The sequence below is a fragment of the Kryptolebias marmoratus genome, linkage group LG17 (genome assembly GCF_001649575.2).
Source record: "Kryptolebias marmoratus isolate JLee-2015 linkage group LG17, ASM164957v2, whole genome shotgun sequence".
NCBI lineage: Eukaryota > Metazoa > Chordata > Actinopteri > Cyprinodontiformes > Rivulidae > Kryptolebias > Kryptolebias marmoratus.
This window is the reverse complement of record NC_051446.1, coordinates 26943577-26954578: the sequence shown is the minus strand read 5'-3', so window position 1 is coordinate 26954578 and position 11002 is coordinate 26943577. Positions and strand designations below refer to the sequence as shown.

The 11002-nt window shown below is 41.9% G+C and overlaps 1 protein-coding gene across 6 annotated transcripts in view; it reads left to right on the top strand.

The window, feature by feature from the left end:
- Window positions 1-4305: 4305 nt before the first annotated feature.
- LOC108249666 (rho GTPase-activating protein SYDE1) overlaps window positions 4306-11002 on the top strand; it is a 21724-nt gene continuing 15027 nt past the window's right edge. For 3 of the 6 annotated variants that reach the window (XM_017439201.3, XM_017439197.3, XM_037980862.1), the window contains exons 1-6: window positions 4306-4456; window positions 4560-4665; window positions 6670-6765; window positions 8456-8518; window positions 8877-9707; window positions 10371-10590. In XM_017439201.3, the coding sequence (XP_017294690.1) occupies window positions 10506-10590 (85 nt within the window). In that variant the 5' untranslated portion in view covers window positions 4306-4456; window positions 4560-4665; window positions 6670-6765; ... (1 more) ...; window positions 8877-9707; window positions 10371-10505. Of the gene's footprint in view, window positions 4479-4559; window positions 4666-6669; window positions 6766-8455; window positions 8519-8876; window positions 9708-10370; window positions 10591-11002 lie in introns of all 6 variants that reach the window. The other 3 variants (XM_017439198.3, XM_037980860.1, XM_037980861.1) reach the window with 3 other exon arrangements.

The following is an 11002-nucleotide window of genomic DNA, read 5'->3' as shown; positions in this document are numbered from 1 at the left end:
AAGTGGGCCAAACTTTCAATTGTGCTGCTGCTGAATTCGTTAGTGGAGCTTCAGTTCCCCCTGCAGGATGCCAAGAGAACTACAGAAGACCCTCTGTTACGCACATACAGAACATCATCCAACCCAAGAGAGACAAACCTGTTTCAGTCTCACATCAGTGAGTTAAATATATGAGCAGCAACCAAACCCTTAAACATCTGGAGAACATCTGTAGACCCTGTTGTCTTCATTCTGATGAGGACAGAATAAAATAGAAATAACCTTCATTGTCCCTCAGTGGGGAAATTCAGGTGTACCAGCAGCAAATTGACAGGTGAGTCACAGCAGCTGCAGGAGACAGTTGGAGACAGAAGAGAACAGTCAGGTTTGCTTTTAAAGGTGCCTTAGATAGACAGATGAGCTCCACAGCAATGGGTTTAGAGCGTTGCACAGTAACACATCAACATGTTGATCTTTGGGTCAATGTGACCCAGGTCACAGCACCTGCAGTCTCCCACCCAGTCACACAGCTCTGGAGTGTTTATGTCTGGGTTAGGTCGCAAACATCCTTTTACTCCAGGTCTACTAATGACCAGGAGCAGACTGAAGCTGGCCTTACCCTGCCATGTGAATACATCTCTCAACCAGTGATGAGATTTGGTGACCGTTACCATACCCGTACATACCACTTTTATTTCTAAAGCACTTAAAAACAACATAACAGCTGACCAAAGGGCTGTACAAAACAAAGTAAATGTGAAAAGAAATGAAACAACAACAGCAAGAAAAAAGGAGCTACAGAAAATGATTGATGATGACATCTCTTTCACACTCTGAGGGGATTATACTGCAGCTTCTGTTGGTTGAAGAATGTGTGTGCAGGAGTTTTGGTTACATCGGGACACTGCTGTGCTTCCTGACAGACGGTCTGTGATTGGACAGAGCAAAGATCACATCAGGCCAGGAAGATGTTTGTTTCGTGAAAGAAATGACTTTCAGTTAAATATTCACCTGAGATCATTCAAAGCAAAACTTGATTTGTACACATGGGATGTCAACTGTCAGTAACTCAAGAAAAGTCTTTAAGGTTGATAAAGATCTGCCTGTTGCCGTGGGAACCAAATAATGAAGCTGAGCCAAGTGTACGAGGACATCTTTTCCTTAGGTTGTGAGGACATCAGTCTCTGTGTGTGTTCTCAGACGTAAGGGGATTAGTTGCAGGACTCGATCTCTCGCTCAGGTTAAAACTGGGTTCAGCTGTAGCTCACCATTAGAATCCAGGTCCACATCCAGAATCACTTGGTGGTTCAGGGTTTACTTCAGCTGGATCAGTGTTAGGATTTAATCCCTCCTGGGTAAAATTGACCTCTGACCTCTCGTGTACAACTCTGAGTTTTATTTGTTGGATTTATTCATTTAAAACCTTTTCTTTAACTAGGAAACATCATGTCCTGAGACATGAAGCCAAGCACAGAGAATCTGATAACTGCAGAAGAATACAAAGATTAAATTATGCTACAGATTAATTTAGAATAAAAATAAATGTTGAATAAAAATAAACCAATGACTGAATGTCCATGTGGACACACAGGGATAATAAAAACAGAGCTAACACTAACCCAGAACCAGCAACAATAACAACCGGAGGATCAGAAAAAATCACAAAAAGCCAACATGGATCAACCCCCCTCTTCAGGAAAGACCAGAGCCAACTAAAAAGGATCAGGGCCCAGGGTGAACCAGGAAGAACCACTGTGGTCTGATGGTTTGTGAAATATTCAAAACTAAGTAGGAAGAGCAGAAAAAAGAGGAAGAGGAGGAGCAGCAGATGAATGTTCTGGGGCCTTGGGGATGAAGATTTTCCGCTCAGCATCCTCCAACATGAAAATAATGAGAAACTAGTCAGACAGAGCTGTGGAGACTGCAGGTGTGTGAGGGGATGGGGGGCCTGAGGGACCAGAACTGGACCTAAAACAGCATTTAGCACTCTGCTGACCTTCATCATCAACATCATCATCCCTCCTTTTCCTCTGCTTGTTCTTTCGCTCCGTTTGCTCAAACAGCTTCCACTTGTTTAACCGAGCCTCAGGAGAGACCAGCATCCGTCTGTTTGTCCTGTCTGTTCGTTGGTTTGTCCATAACTCTGTCCGTCTTTAATTAGCCATCTGTCTACCATCCATCTTTTTCTCATCCCTGGTCCGGTCAGAAAAGAGAGGAGAGAAACTCAGACTTCCCTCTCTCCTGCAACACTCTCTAGCACCTCCTGAGAGATTCCAAGGTGTTCCCAGGCCAGAGAGGATATATAAACTTCCTGCAGAGTGTTCTGGGTCCCCAGGGTCTTCTCCCAGTGGGACATGTCTGGAAAACCTCCAGTGGAGGGTGTCCAGGAGACATCCTAATCTTGAACTTCCCCCCAAGTGATGGAGCGCCTCACCTTCTCTCTAAGGCTGAGCCCGGCCTCCCTACAGAGGAAAATCAGTTCAGCTGCTTGGATCCACAATCTGGTTCTTTCAGTCCTGATCCAAACCTCGTGACCATAGGTGAGAGTTGGAACTTAGACCAGTAAATCCAGAGCTTTATCTTTCAGCTCAGCTCTCTCTTTATGGACACAGACCAGAGCTTTAGCTCATTACTGTAGATGAGGTTCTGATTTGTTGGTCCATCTGCTGTTTCTTCTACTGTCACTCAGGAACAAGACCCGGATACTTGAACTCCTCCACTTTAAGCAAAGACTCACATCACCCAGTGAGAGCAGTCCACCTTTTTCTGGTTGAGAACCATGACCTCAGATTCCCAGTCCAGTCCTTTTCCTGTCCTTGTAAATAGAACGCCTCTGTGTGTTTCTTAAATTAGTTCTATGTTCACTGATCTCTTTTTTAAGACATTCCACAGTTTTACAGGTAAAGATTTTTTTTATCCATTCAGAACTCAGCAAGAACAGCAAGTATTTTCTACACCCAGAAAAATCCCTGTGGGTATTCCAGAAACAGGGTATAGTGAAAACTCAGAGTAAGTTACCCCTGGTTTCATGGAAACTCAAAGATAATTAACCGGTAGATTAGGGGAAACTTGTCATGATTCGATCTGGCCTCTAGACCTGAGTTGGCTGCTCACTGGCAGAATCACAGTAGAATCAGAATAGAATCAAAGTAGGATCACAGTGGACTGACTGTGGTATCACAGCATAATCAGAGTAGAATAACAATAGAATCTTGCTGTGAATGTTTAAATGTACTGTTAGACGTGAAGCTCTGTAATCCTGAGGCTGCAAGTTTGAGTCCGGGTTGGGGCAGGAATGGCATCTGATGTAAAACAGTTTCCAAATCTTTCAAACGTTGCTCCCCGTGGCCACCCCTGAAGAAGAGAGCAGCTGAAAAAACGACAACATTATAGGTGAGGCTCTACCACCCCCTGCTGTTCACTGCCTGTTACCGCAGCCGCAAAATGACCACACCAATGACTTCAATGGACCGCACAGTTTCTTCTTCTGTGGTATCTATCTATCTATCTATCTATCTATCTATCTATCTATCTATCTATCTATCTATCTATCTATCTATCTATCTATCTATCTATCTATCTATCTATCTATAATATTTATTTACAGCCAGTTGTTTGTCAGTCTGACCGGATGTGGTGTCAGTTTCCACATCAGTCCCACAGAAATAATAAAACATTTAAATTAAGTACTTCATGTGTTTTGCATCCAAACCTCATGAGAGCTTGTGCTCACTTTGACTGGCTGGGGCCATTTTGAAGTCAAATAATTTGAAACAGAGGCAAAATTGGAAAAGGTTAACCACGTGATGAATTGGGACACAACAGCTGACAGAAATACAACTTCCTGTCCAATTAATGTGGCATCTTAATAAAAGTATAAATGTACTTCTTTCTTTCTTTCTTTTACTTTAACACATTTTATGCTTTATCTTGTAGTTTATTTATTATTACTGATAATTAAGAAAACATGCAGAGATACAGGAGAACAACAAGCTTAACAACACGGAGGAAATTAAACAGGACAGAAGATTAAAAAAAAAACAAGAAGCTGAGAATGAGGGAAGAGAAGAACATTTGCAGGAAGTTGATAGAGGTGGAGAACATTTATCTGTGAAAATCTCTACTGATGGATAAATAAAGAGATGTTCTATTTGATTCTATTAAAACGTAATGTGACATTAGAACTCAGTGTAAAACTGATTTGAGTGGCCGAAAAGTTTAATATTTTTTCAAGTTTAAATGTATTTCCATAAACTTTTTCATTTCTTTATGTACCTATTTTTGATAATGTCTGATCAACAAACACTGATCAATAATCTCTGATAAATGAATTTACAAACGACCCTCCGATGCTTTTATTGTGAAGGAGCAGGTCAGTCTCATACCGGAAGTGCTGAACTGTTTCCTGTAAACTTGAAGTTACCGATTAGCAGAAGGTCGGCCGTCAACAACAGGTGCTGCTGTGAGAGGAGAGCTGGTTAGTTACTGGTTACTTACTTGTAAGTTACTAGTTAGTTAGTGGTTAGCAGGGAATTAAACATGAAGCTGCTCGTTTAATCACGTCACTTTGTTCTGTTTAGGCGGATAACTGAAGGAAGCTAACAGGCTAAAGTTAGCATGCAGGGAACTAACCTGCTGAAGAGGAGGAGCCTGGAGGAGGGGGCGGAGCCACTAAGCTGCAGACCGGTGAGATACCTGTCTCGTGTGTTATAAATAGAGCAGTCTGTCTTTGCTGTGTCACAGTCTGAGTGTAACTGGTTTGGAGCTTACTAGTTTGTCTTTATATAAGAGTGTCTAACCAGTAAACTGATTGGTTCAGGTCAGCCAGAGTAACCCTTCACCGTTACGGAGTACTCCAGCAAAACTGATCTGTCAGCCAGGTAACTAGTTTACTCTGTTAACTAGGTAACCAGTCAGATCTGTTACTCAGAGTCTCATGTATGAACGGTGCGTACGCTGAAAAAGATGCGTGCACCATGTTCCCCACACGCCGGGATGTATCACAACAACCGTGTAAATATACACACCCTTCTGACCTGCTGGGAGAATGTGCGGACGTAAGCAACCTTTTTCAGTCTACGGTATCAAACTACAAAGTATTCAACCCAGTTCAGCCTTTCAGAGAGATCTGGCTGACAGGTCGGGTGTCGTCCCAGCCGTATGGGACGGCCTCATCCTTATGATGCCCAGATGTTTCATATTCCCCCACACCGTGGCTGAAACGCTCCATCGATGCACAGCGACCCGTTTTAAAACAGCAACTCTTTCATAAATAAGCCTCTAAGTTGTGCCAAGGCCCTGAGTTTACAGTAAGGATGTTCTTAAAGTTGGAAATGCCTCAGCCTCAGATCTGCACCCCTGGTTCTCTTCACTCATTGACAGTAATAGTGTGTAACTGGTGCAGAAAATCTAACAGCAGTGGATGACAGGTGGTGTGTGACCATTGCACCTTTCTGTTCCTTCTGCAGGTGTGCTCTGCTCTGACAACCACAGCTTCACACATGGCATGGTGTAAACACCAGAGGACAGGGGGACAAATCTGTTTTTATGATCCACCACCTGATTTAGGAGCGTCTGACTCACATTACATGAAAATCCTCAGTTTTTGATCAGGCAGTGAGGAGAATCCCACATGCAGGACATATTTATATCTGTTTGTGTATTTAAACGGAGGCATGTCTCGTGCGCTCAGCTCGTTCGTTGGATGAAGGAAAGGTGCGCAGAGACATTATTTTGTTTGTACACCAACTTTCAGTATGAGAACTGTGCCGTCTTTGATACAGAACAAGAGTTCTGTTTTACAGATTTCAAACTGGACTATGAGCTGTTTTTACTTTGGTGTATTTATCAACCAGTTTTTGATTAATTTAAATGAATAATTTTTCTCCAAAAATCAAAATCAATCATTTTATTTTAGTTAATTTTATTTTTAATAATTAACTTTGTATTTTGTAGTAAACTATAATTTCCAATGTAAACAAAGACATGCGAATGAAAGTATAAATTATAAATTAACTGAAGCACATTATTTATGTATTTATAACAAAAAAGGCTAAATTTTCATCATGTAAAAATACTTTTAGTAAAAACTGCAGCAAACTGTGGAATCAGTCACATGATTTCAACTTCAGAAAGAGGAGAGAAACATTTTTCAAATTATTTTAACTTTTATATGACATTTATTTTAAAATGTTTGAAAACCAGTTCTTAGCACTAAAATAGGAACATCGATATGTTGTACAGAACCATACATGGAAAGATAAATTAGGATAAACAAATATATGTTTACACTAAAGAAGTATTTCAGGGGTTCAAAAGTAAAAATCTCTCTTTCAGACAGATTTTCGCCGACTAATTTCCATTGATTGACCAAAATGGTTTGTAAACGTCCCTGTGTTATCCTCCATCTGCAGAATGATGCAAAATGTAATTTTATTCAGAGTGAAATGATGATTTTCTTCCTCCCGGATTTTGTTTTTGATCACTTTTGATCATCAGTGTCAATTTAAAGCTGAAAACAGTTTAAAATTCATGCAGAATAAACTGAAATTCTTCTGGTAGAGAGAAATGATGGCAGCAAATGTGTTTTTGTTATTGATTTAACCTGATAAATATATAAATTAATAACAAAAACAGTCAGGTAAACAGCCAAGGTTCACCGAGGATGATGATGATGATGTTTACTTTCAGAAGCGGATGTGTTTAGAGGCAGAGCTCCACGTTCCTGAGTATCCAATGGAAACATCCCAGTTTGTCCCTCTAACCAATCAGCTTCAAGAACAGCAGGTCAGTGCTGGTTGTCATGACAACAGTCAGTAAAGTTTCTTCAACCCTCAGTCTGTGGGATCAGAGGCTGCATCAGTAAAATCGTCCTTTTAGATGTTGCAGGGTTTCCCACAGAAAAGAAGCTAAGCCTGGTGGTAGGTGGCCGTGGATTAAAGTTGACAGAAAGTTTAAAATATGGCTATTAATTATGTGATATCGTAAGATATTTGTGCCAAATATTTACACAACTACAGTTTTACAAAAAGGCACTTTTGAAATATTTTTTAAAACAAAAATACAACTAAAATAAATACAAATTGTTTGCACCTAATTTGAATCCTAATTTAAGTCACATTTACAAATAAATTCAATTAACATAAATGAAAAAGTGCAAACAAAGCACAACTCACTTCCAGGCCAATGAATAACAACAGACAGATGCTGTACTGTACTGTGCTTTCTGTGGCACAGGCTGCATGTTGGATCACTACACAAAACATATCTAATGCTGAATTTAATAGCATAATTTTACTGTTAAACAAGGATAAATTACCACGTGTTATATTAATATTTTCACGAAGCACAACACATGCTGACCATATTCGGTCTTGTAAAGCCACCCGCTGTATTTTGGCTCAACTAACCATTTTTGGTTAAAGCCGCTCGTTCAGTGTTTATTGCTGCGGCTCCAGCGACCTGCTAACTCCGGTAGCTGGGCTCATTAGAGTCGCGCGTGGCTCCGCGAACGGTGCACAGACCTGAGCGATTATACTCTGTGCTTACGTCGGTGGAGTTTTCTCCGCCAAGTTACAAAAGGTGCACGACGCGACACAGCGCAGGACCTTCGTGCAGGGGCGGGGACAGCATGATTGCATCACTGTTGGTGCGCGCACCTTCGCACGGTGAGGTAGATAAAGGCAGCGGTTTTGGGGGTGCGGGCAAAAAAAAAACGTGTATAAAAAATGATGTATTTATAATACACAAGCAGAGCTTAGCCTGGCGGCAGGCTCAGCGATAATATGCTGGGGGAATCCCTGGATGTTGTCTGTCATTTCTCCAGCAGACCTGTCACTGCTGATATCTGCCTGTTTCCTTGTCTTGGTTTGGGAAACTGAAACTGACGATATAAAAACTGACTGAAAAACAGGTTCCTTTCCATGACTCTGCGGGGCTGAGGTGATCAGGAATATGTTAGACATCCAGTTTGGATGCTGCAAACTGTTTTCCCATCTTGTGATTGGCAGACAGACTGAATCACACACCTGTATTTTCAACATTTGAGTTTAGTAATACAGGCCAAGTGTTTTTGATACTAACAGGGAATCATCTGATATTGATGGTCTGCTGCCATTCTGGTAGTATCTAAGGACGCCAACGTAGCACCTAGCAAGATGGCGGTGCAAATTTTCCCCTCATGAGCACGTACTATGGCTGGTCATTCCAGTGTTTCTCCAGCTCAGTGACCAGTGTTTGTGGTCCTGGTTGGGTCTTACACTGTATTCATTATGAATGTTTGGTACCACCTGGCCCGGATTGTTAAAGGAGTCACCACTGTTGCTGCTGAAAAGAGTGGCTCCATCTTCATGTTCCGGATCAGAACTTCAGTTCTGAAATGTTTCCCTGAATAGATGATCGATGCTTTCAGGTTTATTTTATGTGGACATCATGTGATGCTGCTGTTGCCATGGTAATGTGGGTTTTCTGTGTTCAGGTTTGTGCGGTGTGGCCGAGACGTCCACAGATGTACTGCCCCCGGTGCCTCGGAGGAGAACCGGTAAGCTTCTACAGGGTGATGCTGCTTTGACTGCTGGTATTTTATACAGAGATAAAAACGCAGCCACCTCATTAGTTAGGGGAAGCCCCACCGCCTCATATGTATGCTCTAACATCAGACATCTTAATTTTAAAGGGATAGTTCGTGGGGTTCTAAAGGGTATTATCTGCTGGTAAACACCTGGCTGACAGCAGCAACAGGCAGAGGAGCGCCCCCTGCAGGCTGCTCTCTGGCTGTTTGTTACTGGCACTAATTGGGTGTTTGTTGATTGCGCTCCCTGATTGGTTGTTGGTGGGACTCTCTGATTGGCTGGGTGTGTAGAGTATTTTGAGTTTCTAAATTGAATCTTTGATTTCAGGGTCACATCAGCCACATCATGGGTCACTGAACGCAACAGCAGGAACAGGAAGAGTGACCATGATCCTCCCTATCGTCATGTCAACATCAGGAACCGTCCAATTACATGTCTGCCACTGAAAGAACCAATCAGGAGCCTTTCTGCTGTAGCGGGGAGTTTGTAAAACTTTCTTTGAATCTTTGTTTCTCTGAACTCTAAAATGGAGTTTTTACAACATACCACGCCCACCTGACATCTGACTGGCTCACCTGTTTCTGTCAGGTGTGACAGATTTTACATTAACTCTGGTCTGACCTCTGACCTCCTCATGACATGTTCACGGTCTCATATTGCAGTTTAAAAAGGGCTATTACACAGTTTACCATATGGATATTCCTTGACTTGGGGCTCTCAGGATTATTTATAACTAAAATCTCCAAACAGTAAAATTCTTCTTCTGTGGTGTAAAAGAAATCCAGTTTGTGTTTGCCATGCAGCTGAGTCTTTTTAAAGCACTGAAACAGTTAATGAGGCATTAACGAGTAAAGGGATTACCTTTAATTAAAGCCAGAAATGCTGTTTACAAAATATCTTCCTGTTTCTACATTTCTATTTTTATCAGGAAATTATTTTATATTTTTACTTTTTATTTGACTGAATGTAAAACTATTTTGTGCTGAAATAAATTTCTACTCCAAGCTGACCAATCAGAGGCGGCATTTGTACTGTAGACTAATTTTAAAATAAAATATTTGACTGAAAGTGTCTAAGATATTTTGATTAAAATAACCCTGATTTTTGTCTGACAGGCTAACGAAATCCTTCTCTGAGTATCCTCTGAAGTGATGACAGGTGAGCCGACAGGTGATGGTCACTTTATTCAGTTCATGTGTTCACAAAGAAAGCAGTTCACAACTGAAATCATGTTGGAGCACTTTAAAGAGAAAATGTGTTTAAATTAAATGCCTAGTGTCCATTGAAGGTGCATTTGCATGAATGCACATCCTGATCAACTTGAGCATGCCAGATACCTCTGTGACACGCCTCCTTTTAAATATACAAATATACCCTGCACACACATGGTTCTCTGCAGGATTAATAATGTCTGCACACAGAAAGAAGATGAAGTCCACAGAATGTGAGTTAGAGATTCTGAGGATGAGGCATTTCAAACTTTACACAAGTGTATTGATTTAACTACACTGCATACATTTCCACAAGTGATTTATTATTAATGCTTTTCAAGAAAAGGCATACATCATGTTTTTTGTGCATTCATACCCTTCATACATGAGGCCTTGATTGTTGTGCTTATGTCCTGATACGTAAAACCCTGGAACTGAAAGACGGTGAACCTTCTTTTTGCTTCAAATTATATCTAAATCCATGATCAGAAAAGTTCAAATAACTACAGTTCCCATAAGCCTTCACTCCCTCTGCAGAGGGTGGGGAGCGGAAGGAGGAGCTGGGGGCAATGTGGGAAAGAATGTGAAGAATTCATTTCCTGTCGAACAGCTCTCCCAGTGAAGGAGGAGAACAGGAGTCATGGCCAAGGGGAAAGCTCTCCTGAGGAGCATGAAAGAACAGTGTTGACTCCTAGTTCTCCTGCTGGATCACTGCCTCTTCCCCAGGAGGAGGAGGAGGCGCAGCATGGCTGAACCTCTGCTGAGGAGGACCTTCTCCAGGCTGAGAGGCAAAAACAGAAGCCGCAGGAAAACCGACCCAAAATTAAGTGGTGAGTTTTCCATCACTGTCAGACAGTCAGTACACACAGCACATTTATCAGAACCTGCAGTCAGAGAGTTCGAATGCTTCATGTGCTTCAATACTTGGGGTGTGTGTGTGGGGGTGGGAGTGGGGGTGGGGGGGCGTCAGACTCGTGATGTGTCAATGGGACACAGTTTGTGTTTATCCTAAAACACTGGACACATCTTAGCTTGTTATGAGCTGTCCAGCAGCTGAGATGCCAGATGTGTCCTTCAGATCCCTTAGATGTAATGATTGCTTTTAGTTGTCCCGAGGTCCAGGCTGGTCCACGGAGGTGACCAGGTCTTTAGTTGTCCCGAGGTCCAGGCTGGTCCACGGAGGTGACCAGGTCTTTAGTTGTCCCGAGGTCCAGGCTGGTCCACGGAGGTGACCAGGTCTTT